The sequence below is a fragment of the Larus michahellis genome, chromosome 1 (genome assembly GCF_964199755.1).
Source record: "Larus michahellis chromosome 1, bLarMic1.1, whole genome shotgun sequence".
NCBI lineage: Eukaryota > Metazoa > Chordata > Aves > Charadriiformes > Laridae > Larus > Larus michahellis.
This window is the reverse complement of record NC_133896.1, coordinates 125,508,113-125,529,129: the sequence shown is the minus strand read 5'-3', so window position 1 is coordinate 125,529,129 and position 21,017 is coordinate 125,508,113. Positions and strand designations below refer to the sequence as shown.

The 21,017-nt window shown below is 42.4% G+C and overlaps 1 protein-coding gene across 2 annotated transcripts in view; it reads right to left on the bottom strand.

Moving 5' to 3' along the window:
- Nucleotides 1-1,698: 1,698 nt before the first annotated feature.
- ABCG1 (ATP binding cassette subfamily G member 1) overlaps nt 1,699-21,017 on the bottom strand; it is a 56,470-nt gene continuing 37,151 nt past the window's right edge. For both annotated transcript variants that reach the window (XM_074602637.1, XM_074602645.1), the window contains exons 5-15: nt 20,881-20,931; nt 13,998-14,143; nt 13,185-13,308; nt 12,003-12,117; nt 10,298-10,446; nt 10,015-10,116; nt 7,426-7,594; nt 6,018-6,118; nt 5,403-5,561; nt 3,909-4,027; nt 1,699-2,507 (exon numbers count right to left, since the gene is read on the bottom strand). In XM_074602637.1, coding sequence (XP_074458738.1) covers nt 2,279-2,507; nt 3,909-4,027; nt 5,403-5,561; nt 6,018-6,118; nt 7,426-7,594; nt 10,015-10,116; nt 10,298-10,446; nt 12,003-12,117; nt 13,185-13,308; nt 13,998-14,143; nt 20,881-20,931 — 1,464 coding nt within the window. In that variant the 3' untranslated portion in view covers nt 1,699-2,278. The remainder of the gene's footprint in view (nt 2,508-3,908; nt 4,028-5,402; nt 5,562-6,017; nt 6,119-7,425; nt 7,595-10,014; nt 10,117-10,297; nt 10,447-12,002; nt 12,118-13,184; nt 13,309-13,997; nt 14,144-20,880; nt 20,932-21,017) is intronic.

Sequence of the window (21,017 nt, the reverse complement as noted above, 5' to 3'; positions counted from 1 at the left end):
ATTTTGAGTCTTGAAATAATCAAGGCATGTTGTGCCAAAATATTTCAGCTTGTGGCTTATTTAAAAACTGCTCACAGTTATGAGTACTATTTAGAATAGCCAAAATTCTTAAATTTCTCAAATCTGACAGCCATATAGGCCCATACATGCTTGTGATTATGCCCGGAGAAGCTGCAGAACTGTACAAAAGCTCTACTGGCTTCCGGACATTTTTTGAAAAAAAAAAAAAAAAAAAGCAACAAAACTGTGCAAGGAGATTGTGTAAGGACATTTTTTTCTTCTACAGTAAGGATTGTCCTTGCTTTCAGAGGTCAATCTAATTTTCATGGAAGGTTCAGCTAACCATCCTAAAACACGTGACTCAAGGTCTTCCAGACACAGTCTTAATTTAAGCATCCTGAGATACACGTGGTCTATGTCTATATTGGTAAATTAAATAAAACCTGGGCACTGGCCAGGAAAACTGAGAAACAATTCTCTTCACTGCTAAATGGCAGAGCTGCAGTCCATCACAGCCAGAGCTTTTCCAGACAATGTTTGGGCTCTCTTTAGAAGTTAGTACAGTACAGAGACCATTCCCCCACTTGCCTGAGGACTAACAGAGCTGGCCCTGGCATTATTCAGTTTACTAGTATAGATGTAGCCATGGAGTCCTCGAAAACAGTCTGTGAACTGCTGACTGCTGCTGACCAGCACGTGCCCAAAGTCTTCTCTTCATCTACCCTGCTGTCATGAGCTGCTGAGCTCCTCAATGGTTTGCTGACATTGAGCTGCTTCCAATCTACAAGGCTTCAGTATCCTGATAGGAGCAATGCATTTGTAGAATTTGTAGGTCTGACTCACAGGTCTGTGACACTAAGGTAAACGCACAGTAAAGGCAGAAGTTAATGGAACTCACAGAGAACTCACCAAGGTGTCCAACATGAGTATGGGCCCCACGATGTCATTTTGGGTTGAAAATCAGTGACAAAATTCACATCAACTTGGAACCAGAATTCCCACTGCCAAGTTTACAAAGGTGAGATACGCAAAAACAAATGCATGCTTCTTTTAACGTTTTCATTGGTGTTTAAATCAATTAGTATCAGGTTCCCATGTCGTGCATGTAGAATTCAGGATGAGAACAAAACTGCTTGGCATAATTAGACCTGCAGTATTACAAGGACATCTGCGTATTTTGAGGAGTCCTACACATAGTGTGTTGCAGATAAAATGACCACTGCCATATGAGGCAGTCACACATGTTTTAGCACAATAACCCAAGCTCTGAGCTGTGGATAGCTCTTGCACTCCATCAGGCTTTAACAACCGCTCAGGCTTTAGGGATAGATTCTGCTTTCACAATTTAAGAAAAAATGAGCCTTGGAGTGCTTTGATTTTAAAATGCACAGGAGGTAGATCATACAGATAATGAGTATCGTTAGTATTTTAAATATCACAAATATTGAGGATTTAAAAGACACTGCAAAAGAATGTTTTTTTCAATCACTCAGCAACAGCTTGAACATGTCTGACTGCCTGTGCTATCTATTGTTGCTTCCAAATATGGACCACAGGTTTAGTGCAGACTTGGAATCTGCCTTTTCCTCCTACCATTACAATTTTCAGATATGAGACCAGCTCGACAAGCAAAGCACCAGAATTCTAAATTTAGACAGAAACAAAAATAATGACTTGAATCACTTTAGGTTTGTTCTAAAAAAGTATCCGTATTAAAAAGATATCTTTACCTTATTAATGAATACATTTACAGACTTTTGGCCAGAAGGGGTAATTCTGTGGAAAAGTATTGCAAAGTAATACATAGAAAACTGCAAAGATGAAACTTTGAATTTAAAAAGATGAAAGAATTCTATTTTCTTTGCTTTCTCAATTTTGCACCTCATTACCTTGTCACCTATAGATGGCATTATACTATTCTGGCTACCAGGACTAGTATTACCTTCTCACGAAATTGGTTTTCATAAGGAAAGTTCCTGCAGCCAGGTTTTTTATTACAGTTACACTGCCTCGGTATTGATATTCTGCGGTGTAAAATTCCCTTCTATGTCTGCTTCCTAGTTAAAGCTAGAAAGTGTAATGAAAACATGACCCAACCCAACTGGACCGATTGGCTTAACACTATATGTCCACTATCCCATTGTGGTTCTCTATGGGCTAGGTCATAACAGCATCTAGCTGGGCACTGTAGACTGGCCTGCCACAGTGAGACAATGTCAAGTGCACTCTATTGCATGTCTAAAGATCTTCCTACTGCATCATTTTAGCTGTTTTTCCTTTACCTCTCTGCTCGGATTTTGTATCTGAGAACAAAATAGGCAATTAGGCGCAGAGAGAAGAAGAAAATTCCAAGAACGATGAAGTCCAGGTAAAGTTTGGCATTTTCTACGTCCAGTTCTCTCAGAATGGCCTCTGATTTTTGAAAATGGCAAGTATCATCTTTGTCACAATGTAGATCTTCTCGATCCAGTCCATAGATGGAGAGAATAACTCCTTCGAACCCGTATCTGGAGAGAAGAAGGATGGATTACAAGGAGAAGTCCTGATGATCTCTTTAGTACTCCGCCAGCAATACAATCCCTAACGAGAGCTCGGTTGGCAACACTGAGGGGTTCAATATTGTTCTGACATATGTGTCTCGGGGCAAATTCTATCCCTGTTACAATCAAGCTAATTACATGTCACTGGCATTTTACATAAGATTGAACAGGGGCAGAAGTTTTGCCTTTAACTGCTTCCAGTTAGTGTATAGAGCAATTTCTCCAAAGAAAAACATTAAAATACAAAGCAGACCACTTTCAGCTCGTATTCAGAAATTCTCTTTTTAGAAGTGACATCATTAATTCAATTTTTTGAAACTAAGCAAGGGGGACACAACTGTAGTTTGATGTCAGAAATATATTAAAACTGGCACAGTCTAGAACTTTTCTTCTCTTTCCTTCCACGTGCCACAGTTTCACTGACAATGCACAGCTCCCATGTCTCCCCTGGCACTGGGTGCACTTTGGATTTGACTTTGCAAGGAGATACACCATCATGGTTCCCATGTGTATGACAGCTCCCTCCAGCTTCAGGAGATCCCATACGGGCTAGACAATGGTTTACGGCCTCCTCTTGAATTCCAGCTCCTAATTCAAGGCGTGCGGTCTCTTAATCTTTGAAAGGTCTTTGTGTAAGACCTCACTTGCCAAATGAGAGGATATTTTAGCTTGGGTTTTCTCAGTAATAGTTTATCTTGGGCAGGGTGGGGAAAAGGTGGGATGGGAAAATTCACCTCACCTAACTTCAGCTATAAACCGTTAAGTATCTAGTCTGAACTATTCCTCTGTGCTAGCCTCCAGAAGTTTCCTGATGGCAGTTATCCCCTCTTAAGATAGCTGTCTCAGACAGTAAAAGTGACAGGCATAGATAGAATACAAGGTGCCTATGGTTCTTAAACCACTAATTTAGATTAGAGATGACAGAAATCCCATGCCTCTTGTGGCAGTGCTACCGCAAAATTTAAAAACAGGTCTTTATCCAACAAGTCTACCTAAGATGCAGCAGTGATTTATACAACATTTTCTGCCAAAATGAGGTGGTGGCATCAACTTATCAGTTGGGCATACTGTCCCTATTATTTCAGAAATCCACTATTGCAAAATCCAGGGACATTTGCGTGCTGCGCAATCCCACTGAAATCAAGGGCACTTACATGGAGTTCTGGCTGATAATCTGTACTGAATGCTCCTATTTATTTCCCATCATATACAACATAAAACGTAGTGAGATAATGTGGTCTACATCACATTTATGTTTATACTCTCATGCTCTGTAGTCTCTTTGGCACCCAAAATAACCAATCAAGCAAACAAAGGCAAACAAACAGCATTTCCAAGATGAGAGGTTAATCACCACCCTAGCAGTACCTGACATAGGAAATGTAGGACATCCACTGGAGGTATGTTGGGATGGTATCAAAGCTGACAAAAAACCCAGAGAACAGAAGCACTGGGATGGCAGTAACTGGGCCCACAAAAGTGGCCACCTGTGAAGAGAAGGAATAGACAGTCTCTTGTCAGACAGCCAGAGAGAAAAGTAAAAATTAACTTGTTCTTTCATCTGATGTCCTCACCTCCAGTGAGGAAATCAACCTTTAAAAGAGCATATGGCAAGTTGTCTGTTCTGTGCCAAACACAAATAGGCAGTGAAAACCTATTCTCTTAGGCAGTGGGGAGTGATGCCATTCAGGTTCTTCTGAGAACACTACTCCTCAAAACTACCACAGTTCCGAAGGTTTCTTGTGAGGGGGAAGTCAGATGATGTTAGTGAAGGAAAAGTGGTACGTCTCCTCTTCCTAAATCCTGCTACTAGTTGACAATGCTGCTGTGCAGCATCTCTCCTTTGAGGGACTTGAACCAACAGGTTTACAAAGCAAGATGGGCACCGTGATTTCCTTGCTTCTCTGGGAATGAGACCCCTCTTCCTAAATATTATCCTTTTTCACTCAACCCCTGCTGATGACACACAGACCTCCCTCCTCATTAACCCCACATGAACAGTAGCTTCAACTGGTCCTAAAATTTGATGAACAGGATAAGGAACACCTCCAGCTGGGTGGCTTTGGTGGGGAAGATAGATCTTGGCCCAACTCCAGCCTGTCCTCTACATCCCCTCCAGGGCAAAGGGCTGTACAGGTATCTCTGTCAAGAGCAGAAGCACAGGGGTCACACAACAGGCCTATGCTGGTTTCCAGAGGGTGGCACAGAGAGGGAATCAAGTCTTCCACTGTAGAAATCTTGATAGTGTCAGTGCATATTAATGTCAATATCACCTGTTAGCACAAACACCACAAAACATTTCTGCTGTGGAATGGTCATCTCAGCGCTCCTCCTGCCAGGAGGTAGCATGGAGTTACACAACCAGCTCACAGTTTGGCAGTCACACCAACAGCTGCTTCTCTCCCTCCCTTTGTGGAGGTTTAGTTTCTGGGCAAGCCTTTTCCTACCTTGCCTCCTGCAACCTTTTTGTATGTGTATGGCAGAACCCCCTCCCAAGCTACTGATTCTCATGGCCTACCTACACTTTGTAGATGCACAGAAATGCATCGGTCCTGCAGTTTCTAAGACCTGCTCAGCCTGGGACGAATAGCAAGTGACAACCAACTCAAGCAGGGGCAGGCATAGCCCCATTCAGATGGGGAAGAAACTTCCGAGCTTCACATCCACGTACACATGTACGCTACCTGTACATGCTGTTTAAGTTGATGCTAGTGGGAAGCATCAAGTAGCTGTATCAGACCAAAACAACTTTTTGCCTGTCATCTCACAGCAAATGTCTTGGTGACACAGCAGCAGTCACAGCAAGCAGTCAGCATTAGGAGACAGCAGGGTTCCTGCGAGACCACAAAACACCATCAGTACCTGGAGGGATGTAGAAGCTGCACCTATGAGAAGACCCAGTGACTGAGCCACAAGGGATGTCATGGTTCCCAAGGCTGCAAAGAGGACAAATCGGAGTGCATCAGAGGGCTGTGAAGTCATCCAGTACACAATGCTGCAGTAAGCCACCGGAAACATGATCTGTAAGAAGATACGCTTCGAGTTAGTCTATGAAAGCCAAACATTCACTGTTAATCTGAGTAAGATAAAAACATGGGGAGTTCTAGTTAACCCACACCTCTCAGCCTTTCCATTACATGACAAGCTGAAGAGAATAAATACTGTGATATCTATATTCCTATTCGGGCATTAGAAAACAGATCCCTCTCACTTACAGCCCTTTTCAATTCCCCTTCTGCAAAACAGCAAAGATGGTCTTCTGATTATTAAAAAAAGTATTGGGTTAGGTCTCAGCTTTTGTGAAGTCCTGCTGTTTACTATTAGGGTGCTTCTGATTTGGACCAGAAGCTTCAGCACACACGTACGGACAGTTTCTCCACTATTCAGATGGATAAAATACCAGTACTAAATTTCCTGGCAAGTGGACTTGCCATGAACTTAAATGGTTCTTGTTTTATTGAAGAGCAGAGCATATACCTGAAAAGGAACATCAGCCATGGTTTTGGCGAGATAGTAGGCTTTCAAGCTGTACCAGTAGTTCAGATGCTCTCTAAGAAATACTCCCATCTCAAGAGGAACTACGGAGAACACAAATTAGAAAGACTGTTAGTGTGAAATACTCTTGCACTCTTGCACATAGATATCCATATCTAATCCTGAACTGCAGCAGTCCCATAGTGGGACTGAAACTCCGAGGCCTTTGACAGACCAGTAATAGTTTCAATGATTTGTAATGAAATGTAAGAGGACAGCCCTGAGAGTTGCTCACTGTCTAGGATACATACCAGTCTACTCAGATGATCTGAACCTCCCTCAAAGCAGCTTTTTGAAATAAAACTGGTGTTAAAACTTAAAAGAACCTGGTTATTCCTTTTGATCCAAAAGGGAATGCAAAGTAACAGTGCTCCCAAAGAAAGTATGGAAAGTATGCAGGAGTTTGCTTCTGACACCACACGAATACACTGATCTCATGCAGGAGCCATGACTTAGAAGTCTGTTGTGGCTTAACCCCAGCCAGCAACTAGCACCACACAGCTGCTTGCTCATTCCCCTGTCTCTCCCCCCAGTAGTGTAGGGAGAAGGAGAAAAGGAGGGGAAAGGAAAAAATAATCTTGTGGGTTGAGATAAAGACAGTTTAATAGAATAGTAATGGAAGAGGAAAATAACAATAATAATAATGGTAAAAGAATACACAAAATAAAAGTGATACACACAAGTCTCTCTCACCACCCTATGATCGGTTGCCCAGCCTGTTCCGAGCAGTGATCGTGGATCCCTGCCTCCTGGCCAACCCCCATTTATATATGGAGCATGATGTCTATGGTATGGAATATTCCTTTGGCCAGCTTGTTCTGTTTATGCTCCCTCTCAGCTTCTATAGGAAGCTGTGAAAGTCCTTGACTAATATAAACATGGCATAGCAACAACTAAAACAGTATGTTATCAACATTCCTTAACATTCTTCCCATACCAAATCCAAAACACAGCAGCTTCTAGAAAGAAAATTAACTCTATCGCAGCTGAAACCAGGATGAAGTCCTAGAGAAATTATTACTGCTTCCCTAAGTCCAACCACAAGCTCATTGAGCTTGAGTTGAGATGCACTGGCACCTTAGGAAAAGGGGAAATTCCAGTCCAGGACTGTAACAGTGAACTGTTGGGATTGAGAAACACTGGCAAAACTGGGGAGATGTGCCACTGGACAAGTCTACCTCTGTTTGCCTCTACACCGCAGTTCAGTGAGGGCAAGATTTATGCCCACATCTGTCTTAGAAGTAGAAGCACAAGTCAAATGTTATCTTATATGAAACAGATACATTACAACACCCTCCCAGCTTACTCCAATCTCCTTGTCCATTAATGTAACAGCATGACTGGTACTCACATGTAAGGACAGTTGGCATGAGCGCAGCAAACATAAGAAACAACATGGAAAAAAAGAGGAAGCCGGAGTTGCTGAGGACTTTCTTAGCTTCATTGCCAATGCCTAAGTAGAGCAAGCCGATGAGCAGTCCAATGCCAATGTGTGAGGTGATACGCAAGTGTGTCAGGACCTACAAGCACGGAAAGAGTAGTATTTCTGATCAGAAAGCCTGGGCTCAAAAACAATGGCAATATGACTGAAATCAGACTGCAGAAAAGGAGTACTTATGTCCAGAAGAATTTATACAGGAATATTAATTTCCTACCAGCAAACTAAGCTTCAGCTAAGGAAAACTTACTGTAATGAGCTTTCCTGTGTGAATCAGACACACAGCTACTACAGTACACAAAATTTCTTCCTGTAAACACAGGCAGAAACGGCAAATGCTGCAACCTGAAATCTTACTGACAATGTCAGGGAGCCACTGGCCCCCATTCATCAGGAGAAGCTGACTTTCTCTCTGGCTAAAAGATAAATTTCCCAGAGCAGAGCGAGGCAGAAAAGTTATTTCATGCTTGTATAGACGAAACTAACTTAATTAGGCATAAATTAGCCTTTTGTGCCTTCTCTGCAATACAGTATTCCTACAAGAGGTATGGAAGAAAATTTGGAACAATTATTTCAAGCCTTTACAGTTGAGCAGGAAAAAAAATCTTAGAAACAACACTGTTCTTCAATCTATGCATCAGAAAAAAAGTTACAGTTTCCCCTTGGTGGAGACAAGGAGAGGACTGTATCATCCATGGTTAGTGCTCACAAACCTCTGAGATATGCTCTCTATGTGTACCAGTGACATTCTGATCAGCTAGTTGAGCAACATGGAGAATGTGAAGCTGTATGTACGCTTCAGATTACAACAGGCTTCCCACCTGAACATGTCAATTTATTTTTGACCAAATATTTGGTACTAGACCAGATGTGCAAACTATTACAGATTGCAGGAAGGCAAAATTCAACAACTTAATTAATTCTTGAATGACAAATGCACTATGATGTAAAACAGCAAGGGAGAAGAACAAGTTATGACAAAGAAATGTGCTGGCAAAACAACAAATGAGTGTAATAGAATGATCTGGAAATAAGAAGGTGCTTCCTAGCCACTAGAATGGTTCTGCCGTATCTTCCCAACCAGAGCAGTGGTGAAAACAGTTGACTGTTTTTACTATGGCATTCAATATAGTGTTTTCCTTTCTGAAAGGGAAGGAATAGCATGGTTATCTGACAGCAGAGGCCTGGACACAATGGTCCAGTAGGTTTCTTCCAGGCCTGTAGTTCTGTGTGGACATGTCTACACTGCAAATGGGGGTGTCCCAAAAAGACACCTGCCTGGGTGCTGAGCAAAATCAGTGTAGCTGCAGCATCTGGAGCTCAGTGAGGCTCAGCTTACGCTTTCACAAGGGCAACTCACTCATGCTGAGCTTTTGGTTTCCAAACTACCTCACCTGAACCCACCATGTGCCCATCAGTATAGATATATTGTCTGGCTTTCCGCTTTTCTGAGGACAGGTATGTCAAATTAATACATCAATATATATTAACGTATCTATTGTCTCCTCCCCCCCGGTCATGTAAAGCACTGAAACCCTTCCAAAACGCAGAAAAAGCAGCAGATAAGCCTTACTCAGATTCATCAAATTGTAAAATTGCCATGGAGAAAAGCACTTGGCCAACTAGTACCAATTACACTGCACGTGGATGAGTCCCTTGGATAGGTATGCACGTAAGGTCTATTTGACGAAGCTCATCTCCTTAACTAAGGCCTGTTAATGAAGGGACAATCCTATCTAGAGGACATTTCAAAGCATCGATCAGATAATGTAAATAGTCCTATCTCTTAAATTCACAAACAACTGAGCTACTTAGAGATACGAAAAACTATCCTGAGTAAAAAAAAATAAAAATCCCATTGCATTTTGCTAATGCAAACTAGGCAGCCAAAACATTTAATGAACTTACATGAAACCTGCAGAATTTGGGATTTTGAAAGGGGGTGTTTATTTTTTAAGAAAAAAGTGAAAGTTATGTTTTTTCCTTGGGAATGAAGAGCTTCAGTATGATACTTACTTCATCTTGATTTTAAATGTATGAAAACAGATATTCTCCCTTTTCTAAGAAGCAAAATTTTTATTTATTGTTTTTATGTTTCACAAGGAAAAAGAAGGACTTCAAGTATTAACCTTACATCACACTGAAATTATCATCTCTGCCACCCTGAATTTTCTTGAAAAAGTTATTTTGTGGCACAACAGTATGACTTCCTGCTCACCTTTCATCAGGATAAATAACTATATAAGGGACTTGCCAGCAGGGGGGATGTAGGCGTTAGGTTTTTAGCCCAGATGCTTCTGAGTTCCTCTGAAGAAAACTGTTATTTACAATGAAGAGGGTACAATTAACAGCAAGACTGAAAGATCAGTCTCTTTCCTCTGCAATTCTATGACAATCTTCGTGCATGGGCTGTTGGACAGGACTTTTACGGCCTATTACACTACCTCACAACCAACTGAATAGACCTTTTGGATACAAAAGTTATTATAAAGGCAATCTTACCGAATCCCTCATGATGGTGAGAAAAGTTCTTTTGAAGAGGATACAGAACTGGGTTAGGCAGCTGGCGGAGAAGCTGTGGCAGCCTTCTGTGGAAGACGAATCCTGCGGAAACACATAAAAGAATAAACTTCTTTCTTTGCAGTATCTTGTTTAGTTTTCATTCACAAAACCCCACTCATCAGCTGAATGTGCCCAGAAACTTCCTCCATTGACCAAGGATTTAAATTCTCTTCCTCCCTCTCCAACCTCAAGCCATGCCCGTTAATTGTGATATACAAAATACCTCTTCAGAGGGCCGGTGCCAGAGGAAGGGATTCAACTCATTCTCACCACCAACATCCCTCTTGTATTCTGTGTCACATATCCTCTCCCGTACTGCCCTTACCAGCCGGCTGTTCTGGTCTCCATATTCACCAGATGCTACTTCCATAACTACAAAAAACAGAAACTAAGTTACTGGTTTACACGAGTGACTATTTACAAGCCTTATTATTACAGAATCACCGAATCACACAGAATCACAGAATGGTTTGGGTTGGAAGGGACCTTGAAGATCACCTAGTTCCAACCCCCCTGCCATGGGCAGGGACACTTCCCTCTAGACCAGGCTGCTCAAAGCCCCATCCAGCCTGGCCTTGAACACTGCCAGGGATGGGGCATCCACAGCTTCCTTGGACAACCTGTTCCAGTGCCTCACCACCCTCACAGTAAAGAATTTCTTCCTGATATCCAATCTAAATCTCCCCTCTTTCAGTTTGAAACCATTACCCCATGTCCTATCATTACACTCCTTCACAAAGAGTCCCTCCCCATCTCTCCTGTAGGTCCCCTTCAGGTACTGGAAGGCTGCTATAAGGTCTCCCTGGAGTCCCCTGGAGCCTTCTCTTCTCCAGGCTGAACAACCCCAACTCTCTCAGCCTGTCCTCATAGCATGGGTGCTCCAGCCCTCTCATCATCTTTGTGGATCTCCGCTGGACCCGCTCCAACAGGTCCATGTCCTTCTTGTGCTGAGGACTCCAGAGCTGGACGCAGTACTCCAGGTGGGGTCTCACCAGAGTGGAGTAGAGGGGCAGAATCACCTCCCTCGACCGTACTTCTTTTCACGCAGCCCAGGATGTGGTTGGCTTTCTGGGCTGTGAGTGCACATTGCTGGCTCATGTTGAGCTTCTCGTCCAACAGCACGCCCACATCCTTCTCCTCAGGGCTACTCTCAAGCCATTCTCCGCCCAGCCTGTATTTGTGCCTGGGATTGCCATGACCCAGGTGCAGGACCTTGCACTTGGCCTGGTTGAACTTCATGAGGTTTGCACAGGCCCACCCCTCAAGCCTGTCAAGGTCCCTCTGGATGGCATCCCTTCCCTCCAGTGTGACAACCACCGTGCCACACACAAGATCCCCTTGATTATCCTGTTGCACTGAGAGAAATAGGACTTTTGCGTAAAATAGGCTCTAAAATGCCACATGCAAATTCATAGGTATACACACATAATTTAAATGTATCTTTCTATAAATCTTCAGAGAGTTCTCTTCATCCCAGAAGCTAAATGAACTACTTTAGAGGAAAGGGAGTGAATATGAGATACTCTTGGTAATAAAAAATGACAAAAGTCTATTTTTGTGGTTCTTACTGATTCTCTGGAATTAAGAAACCACAGTGAAAAAACCCTCAATGTTATGAGCTGTACAATACCACAGTGATATTATTCAAGATAAAAAAACTAATGAAACACTAAACAATATGTTTTACCTTTCATTTTCTGGACCTAGACTTCCACTAGAGAGAAATATCCACTAAATTTTACCACTAGATGGCATTCAAATTACTTAGAAAAAATATGAATAATTTGATTTTTAATTTAGGTACACGTATGTACACACTGACATATGTATATAAGTACAAAAGTATAAAACACACTATGGCCCCCATTACCCTGAAGGTGCTAATCAAATAAAAAATAAATTAAATAAACTATTCAAATTGACCTTACCAAAATCTGCTGGATTGTGGTAGGTTGGGCAATTCAACCCCAAATCTCTCAAGTAAGGGACTAGGTTTACCACCTTCCCACGGTAAATGCATTGACCTTGACTTAAAACATAGAGCTGAAAAACAAGGCCAAAGAAAATAAAAAAGAAAAATGTGAAATAGCATCAAAATATTTGAACCTGCTACCCGTATGACAGCAACCCATGAACCTAATGACTTCTTGTCCCTGTGGGAAGAACACCCTTGGGAAGATTTGTCACCACTTAGAACTACCTTTGCATGGAATTACAACTAATGGAAAATGAAATACTTAAGGTTTGAATTCTGCAAACATTCACTCCAGGACTTAAAGCACATTAACACAGACACAGACTAATTCCAGCCCTAGACACATGCTGAAAACAGGCAAGAAACTGTATAGCCGAGCCATCTAATTTCCACACATTTTGGATATTTTGGGTTGGGAGACGAGGCTGGCGAATGTCGGAATGGAAGGAGAGGTGGAACAGCACAGTAATGGGAAACAGCTTGACTGTTCTTACTTTTAGCCACGCTATTGACTTTAAATAAACCTCCTTGCCAGACTGGCAATCTGCAAGAGCTTGTTCACCTATGGTGTAGTGGGGTTTCTCTTAGCTCTCACAGGTCTAATTTAAGTTTCCTAAAAAGTAAATTTAAAATTAACCTAAACATGGATCGTCCAAATTCCGTTGTTAGGTTGAAGAAAATATTTCCAACTGAGTTCATTTAAATTATTGTTATTTCACATGAATAACTCTTCTGAATTTACACCTGTGTAGCTAGGATGAGAATGAGTACTAGCAACAATGCAGACATTGCACTAAAGCTCTCTTGCTCTTAAATAACCTCTCATTTACTTTACTGACAGTCCTGTGCCCAGAAGCAGTGGTGGGTGAAGGTAGGAAAATCACAAATGCAATAATCAGAATTTCACAAACATACCAAACAGATTCTTTAAAAACATTACCTTTAAGTATTGGAAATGGGCAGAGAAGAAGGAAAAAAACATAATAAAAAAGCATATTTTGCTCTTATTTATTTAATTCTTTATTTGGTTTGGAATCATAGACTAGAATTATTCATGTTTTTACTCAGAGAGTGTAGCCTTGAAAGGATAACCTACCTACACAACACAAAAAGAGAAAGAGTTTCAGAATCATACCTGATCAAACAACTCAAACAGTTTAGCACTGGGCTGGTGAATCGTGCAAATGATGGACCTGCCGCCCTGGGCTAAAGCCTTCATCAATGAGACAACCTGAAAACATGATGCACTATCCAAGCCACTGAATGAAAGGAAAGAAGTTGTTTGTTATCCACAGGTCCATAGGCACCACTCAAAACTAGCACACTTCAGTCTCCCACTATTATCCTTTCATAAATTTTCTCTGTAGCAGTTTAATTTTATCATATGCTAACCTTATGCTTGTATTTCTCCATCAGTCTTTTAATTAAGTTGGAAGCATGCCTGAGAATGAAAAATAGGAGTATTCTCAAAGCTGCCTTCGGGGACTTCTACATTTTAGGACTACAGATTTAAATGCTCCCAACTTTAATGAATAGATACATATTCATAGCTCTCCCAGATTCCTCCTAGACTGATCACAGAATTTGATTCTAAATATGCTACATTCATTATTAAAAGTCACACTTTAAAATACTTATATTCAAGCTATCTTTGCTCGAAAAAGAAAACTCATGTCACAATATGAAAATAATTTCCCCTGTCTCTCCCTTCCTGTTTCAGTTTCTGTCTCCCTTAAAAATTATTTATAGTCCCATAGTCCAACAGTTACAGCAATAACCCAAGGCACTAAGTACCCAAACCCAATTATTCCTTGGGGCCTTATTCAGTACTTACAGGCAATACAAAATGAGCCTTTTCCAAGGACTTAGAGGTGAACAACCTTCCTGCAGCACTGTTCTACAATATAAAGTGATATTTGTCTACCTTCAATTTTTGGCCTTGAAGTACCTGGTTGGTTCATCAAAAAACATGACAGGAGGATTGTTCACCAGCTCCAAAGCAATGGCAAGACGCTTTCTCTGGCCTCCAGAAAGACTGCCAGTCCTCGTATTGGCACATGTCAGCAAACCAAGGGCTGTCAAGATTTCCTTTACCTAGAGGAAACACAACGATGTATGTCATTTAAATTTGTTAGCCCAAAAGAAAGCCTCTTTACTGATCTTCATGGAAAATGTAAACTAGCTCATGACATTGTTTCACCATCCAAACACTGAAGCATTTTTCCATCTAACGTAGGAAAGCTGGATCTTAAATACTTATTAGATTCAGTGGGCTTCACAGCCTACCATCGACAAATTTGACCCAAATTCTATTTGTTCATCCTACATGACCTGTATGGAAGCCTTGCTTGTGAAAATGGAGTGGCAATCAGTTCTTCTATAGCACCCCTTGGATATGGCACCGATAACAAAAGAGCTTTGCAGCAAGTGAGGAGTCACTATACAGTGAAACCAAGAAGCTTCTTTCAATAGAACTTCTAGGCTGTATTTACAAGGGACTGGAAAAGCGTATAACAAAAATCAGTGGTTTCTACTGAGCAATGACCTGCTCTCATCTCATCTGTTCTTCACAGTCTACTCTTTCAAGTACAGCCATTGATTATAAGTGTTTTCATTCTCCTCAAAGCCAATTCAGTTGCACACATACTCTCAGATGTTTGGGATTTCCTCAAGGCACAGCCTCAGGAAGGGCACAGCTTGTCCCAGGGTCTTTGAAGCAAAAGGAGAACAACCTCAGCTGCTATGAGTTTTTCTGTTTCAGTGATTGCAGATCTAGCCTGGTACCCCTACATGAGGAAAAGAGCTCTTTGGCATCAGTAAAAATACAGATATGAAAATGGATGAATCCAAGCTATGTTGCTCAAGCAATTAAAACAATAAACATTGGTTAGCTACCTCTCTCATCCAGAGGGGAAAAAAACCAACAAACAGAACAAAACCCATCAACCCTTGTTCTCAAAGAGAAGCACCAGCCAAAATTTGGCTGGAACTCAGGACGAACTGAAGAGTTTATGACCTTTGGAAGAAGGGTCAGGCAACTTAGCAGGACTACAAGGATATTGTGAGGTCATGCAGGGAGAAAATCAGAAGGGCCAAAGCCCAACTAGAACTTAATCTGGCTACTGCTGTGAAAAACAATAAAAAATGTTTCTAGAAATACGTTAGCAACAAAAGGAGGGCTAAGGAGAATCTCCATCCTTTTTTGGATGCAGAGGGGAAACATAGTGACAAAGGATAAGGAAAAGACTGAGGTACTTAACACCTTCTTTGCTCAGTTTTTAAGAGTAAGACCAGTTGTTATTGGGATGCCCAGCCCCCTGAGCTGGAACACAGGGATGGGGAGCAGAATGAAGCCCCTATCATCCAAGAGGAAATGGTTAGTGACCTGCCACACCACTTAGACGTATACAAGTCTATGGGGCCGGATGGGATCTACCCAAGGGTACTGAGGGAGATGGCATAAGTGCTCACCAAGCCGCTTTCCATCATTTATTAGCAGTCCTGGCTGACCAGGGTGGTCCCAGTTGACTGGAAGTTAGCGAATGTGACGCCCATCCACAAGAAGGGCAGCAAGGAAGATACAGGGAAATACAGGCCTGTCAGTCTGAGCTCGGTGTCGGGGAAGGTTATGGAGCAGATCATCTTGAGTGACAACATGCAGTGCATATAGGACAGCCAGGCAATCAGGCCCAGTCAGCATGGGTTTATGAAAGGCAGGTCCTGCTTGACCAACCTGATCTTCTATGACAAGGTCACCCACTTGGTGGATGAGGGAAAGGCTGTGGAGGTTGTTTACCTGGACTTAAGTAAAGCCTTTGACACCATTTCCCACAGCATTCTCCTGGGGAAGCTGGCTGCTCACGGCTTGGAAGAGCATATGCTTCGCATGGTAAAAAACTAGCTGGAGGGCCAGGCTCAAAGAGTTGTGGTGAATGGAGTTAAATCCAGTTGGCAGCCAGTCATGAATGGTGTCCCCCAGGGCTCAGTATTTGGGCCTGTTCTGTTCAATATCTTTATCAGTGATCTGGACGAGAGGATCGAGCGCACCCTCAGTAAGTTTGCAGAAGACACGTAGTTGGACAGGAGTGTCGATCTGCTTGAGGGTAGAAAGGACCTACAGAGGGATATGGACAGGGTGCATCAATGGACCGAGGCCAATGGTATGAGGTTCAACAAGGCCAAATGCTGGGTCCTGCACTTGGGTCACAACAACCCCATGCAGTGCTACAGGCTTGGGGAAGAGTGTCTGGAAAGCTGCCCAGTGGAAAAGGACCTGGGGATGTTGGACAATTGCTGGCTGAATATGAGATGGCAGTGTGCCCAGGTGGCCAAGAAGGACAACTGCGTCCTGGCTTGTTGGTGTGCCCAGTGTGCCCACTGGTAACCAGTGTGCCCAGCAGGACTAGGAAAGCGGTCGTCCCCCTGAAGTCAACACTGGTGAGGCTGCACCTCAAATACTGTGTTCAGTTTTGGGCCCCTCACTACAAGAAAGACATTGAGGTGCTGGGGCTTGTCCAGAGAAGAGCAACGAAGCTGGTGTGGGGTCTGGAGCACAAGTCTTATGAGGAGCGTCTGAGGGAGCCGGGGTTGTTTAGCCTGGAGAAAAGGAGCCTGAGGGGAGACCTTATCGCTCTCTACAACTACCTGAAAGGAGGTTTTAGCGAGGTGGGGGTCAGACTCTTCTCCCGAGTAACAAGCGATAGGACGAGAAGAAATGGCCTCAAGTTCCACCAAAGGAGGTTTACATTGGGTATTCAGAAAAATTTCTTCAGTGAAAGGGTTGTCAAACCCTGGAACAGACTGCCCAGAGTCACCATTGCTGGAGATATTTAAAAGGTATGTAGATGGGGTACTTAGAGACACGCATGGTGGACTTAGCAGCGTTAGGTTAACGGATGGACTTGATGATCTTAAAGGTCTTTTCCAACCTAAACAATTCTATGATTATCTGATAAATATCTCCTTCCCTTTATCTCTAGGAAGGCTGCTATGGGACATGGGCAGGACAATCTAGGTCAACTAGATACCTAAAGTGTGGTTCACTGGAGTTTTTTCACTTGTCCCTGTTTTAAACAAGCATCGGTAATCTTGCTAACACAAGTGCATAAATTAATAAAATTTATCTATGATAAACATTTACAATTTACAACAATAAAACAAATTATCTAGTCCAGCACAGGCCAGTAACACTAACCAGAACATCACTGCCCTTCTGATAGGTGCTGAATAAATGCAAACAGCACAGTTTTTTCCTCAAAGAGCTGTTTGTAATTACAGTGACAGTGTGAACAAATGAATTAACTTGCTTGCCATAACTTACTAAAGTGTAAATGAACTAAGACTTTCAAAGTGCAAATAAAATTAACAGCTGTTTCTAAATAAATGTATTTTCCAATAAAAAAATCTGTGTTTAGCTTATTTAAAAAAAAAAAAAAGTATTTGAGAGAATCAAAGCAATCTTAAGCTACCAAACATATGTTGATTCCTGTTAAGTTTAGCTCTCTGGAGCTTGCTCTGATTTTCAAGGATTCTCTGAGACTGAAGAAATGCCAAATGTTCCAATTTGGAAATATATATGGACAAAATGTCTGCTCTAAAGTTGTCGTAGTTTTCACATTTCAGGCAAAGCACATGCTTTTCACCATGCAGGACAGAAGCGGTTTCACCTTCCCCTTTATAAACCTCTGCTTAAGAACCACATGCCAGCTATTGCCAGAGGTGTCTTTTCCTAGAATAAGAGACCCCTCTGAAATGGTTAAGTCCAGAAGGTCAAGTTGAAGCCTCCATCAGATACAAAAAATGGATTAAACTTGCATCTGGGGAAGAGCAGGAAGCCTCTCATATTCCTGAGACAGTAGGCCACAACATGCCCATGGTCCACTCCCACTCCTGTGTCCCCTCATCTCCTCCTCCCTCCTGCACAACTTGGTTTCAGTTGAGTCCTGCAATGTGGCTTCTCCCAGTCACCTGCATGATTTCCTCATTTGCCCACGGAGAGTATCCTCAGTGCATGGCTTTAGGAGCACAAAATGCACCAAAATGAAAACCTCATCCTTCTATTTATGAAAAAGAACGCTAAAAAATCATGGAAAGCTCAAAACTTGAATTTTACAGGACAGAGCACAGCAAAAACATTGGGAGCTTCCTATACCAGAAGTAACTCCCTTTTCATTGGTGGGACACTGAGTTGCTAAGCCACTAGTAGACTTGGCCAGAGTAACAGACATGTCCCTAGTGAAAGAAGAAGGAGCAGCCAGCTTTCTTGGAAGGTAAATCTCAATGTTAGCCATGGGGCCATGTTATCACATGAGCACCATCAGCCCTCAACATAACCCCCAGGTAACAGAGGCTTCCTCCTTGGGGAGGCAGTGTATGAGAGATCATACTGCCTCCTTGGTGGTTTCCTTCTTATGCTGGACTGAAACATAGCCTGAGGCCAGTCAAAACACCTTCAAACATTTTCCGAGCTACCGTTTCGCTTTTCTCAACTCTCTCAACACGAACCATCTCTGCTTTCACCACTGCCATGACTTTTTGTTTATACTTAGCTGCAGGCATTATCCTCCCCGTCCTTGGGCATACATGTGTTCCGTGAAAAGGGGCAAAGCGATTTTGGCAGAAGATAAACCCCCTTGCGTTCTAACACTCCTCGCCGAGGTGGGAGGCGAGGTGCGACTAGGTTTAAATTCTGAGTGATGCCCAATTCATCACTATCAGTCCAATCGCGTTTCATATGTACGAAACTTACGATTTGGATACACTAATAGTGGACTGCACCTTCAGTCTAGTCGTGCTCATGAACTAGCACAGCCACTCCCGAGTCTTTGGTCACGTTCAGTGAGAAACCGAAACGACTAGCTACTTAAACAGTGCAGTTTATTTTAACAACAGATATAGAGGTTCTTAGGATTGCCAGCAATAAATACACTGTCTGCAAAGCACGTGCAAATAAAGACATTGTTAAGTATACAAAATGCGCGACAAAGGTATAAACCATACAGCCTGGCTATAAATGCAGGAGAGAGATTCTCTAGAGAGATTTCTAAGTTCCCCGAGGAAACGCTCGGCATAATCTAAGCCTTACCCAAAGGCGTTCCTATTGGGGGTAAGAAAGGCTCAGCCCGTTGACTGGTCCCAGAAGTCACTGATGGAGTTCTCCTGGCTTGTTCGCGATGGCGTCTTCCCCAGTATCCCCCCTCTCTCGGGCTATTTTTACACTATTTTTTTATCTTCAAAGTGGAGTTTGAGTGACTTTAGTCATGAATACTTTTATTATGATTGGTGTACTCAAGGAGGAGTGGTTGCACCTTGGGGGTGGGTAGCCTCCGGGATGGAGGTGTGTTTTGGTACATTGTAATGAGCAAAGTTCACACAAAGGACAGCATTTCATCAAAATTTGACGAAATGTTGCCTCAGGTAGTGAGTAGGGACACTTATCCGTTTTGTAGTAAGCAAGTAGGCAGCTTATCTGTTCCATAGTACCATCTCGTTCCCATATCTGCTATTCATCACAAGGAAAGGCCACAGAACAATCACGTTCCATTCCATCCCATCCCTCGTGTAGTTTCGCAAACAACCTTGCACAGGGAATCACAGATGTTGCATTCTTCGTGTGCCAGCTGCGGCTGTATTCTACCTCAGAAGCCTCTTGATTTTATGATTTTCCTTAATGTGTGAACAATGCTGTACTTTACTTTTGTATTCTTGGCCAATTTAGTAAGTATTCCACAACATGGTTTTGAAACACACTGTGGAGCACCAAACTGTTCCACTTCTAGGCTTTGGCATGCTCTGGTAACTCCAGCTGAGCAGAGCCTGAACTCTGACTGTCCTTAGGAATACACAGGCCCAGGCATTTTAAGTGAAAATACGTGTGTAGAAAGGACACATTTCCAGCCCTTTAAAGTATAAATGAGGTAACCAAATTCAGTTGAGAAAGCTGCCTCATGGACAAGTTAACACGTCAGAAGCCATTTTGTCTGGTCACACAGCTCCACGGTATTTTCTTTAAAAGGACAGCCCTGTGTCAGCTCAAATGATGGGCAGGAATCGTGGCACTCAGATGGGTGAAAGGAGCACACTTCCTAGTGCAGGTCCAGCTGGGTTATAGGTCTCCATGGACAAAAACACACCAGGATTTTTCATCCACTCAGGACAGTCATATGTCAGCTGCAGGCAGAAGCAGGACAGTGCAGCAAATGCGCAGAAGTAAATTGTGTAACTCATTCCCAGTGTTTTAGAAAAGATACGTGCATGTTTTAGCCTGGTTTCCTACTCGTCCAAACCTTGGTCACTCAACACAGCTTCAAAATACATTAATCTGTATCTTAACTGCAACCACATTAACTTGTTCGGTGCAACAATATGCCCACTAGCACAGCCACAAAGACCAACGCTTCCAAACATGAGCACAGAAGATCAGAGCTGCTGAGTTTTTCATTAGTCCTTGGAAAAATTAAGGCCTACACTCACCATTGCCACACATGACTGATTTATCTCGACACATACGAGATGCCTGAGCCCTCAGACGTGCATGTAAGAGAATCTAAGGTGATAAAGTACATTAAAAGGAATCCTACGAAACCTGTAAATTCATTTCAGTAGATCCTTTACAATTATATACTCAATCTCATACTGAAAGCAACTTTCATAGAAACTGTAGTAAATGTTCCTTCCTAATGATACTGGTCAACTTTGAGGTTATAAATTATTCTATCATTACAAGTGCAATGCAATTCAATAATAGATAAAAACAACAGCTTTCTGGAGCTCACTTCATGGACCTCTTGGGCATCCCCAAAAATTCTCAGTTTGATGGACAACATACATACCATTTCTCTTCTGCCTTCATCTTTCTCTTGAAGTTTCAGATGAGCAGATACCTGGAATGCAATACAATGGAATTTGATTTTGAAACGATTTGAAGCACAACAACCAGTTACAGTGGATGTCTCAGGCCCAACATCCC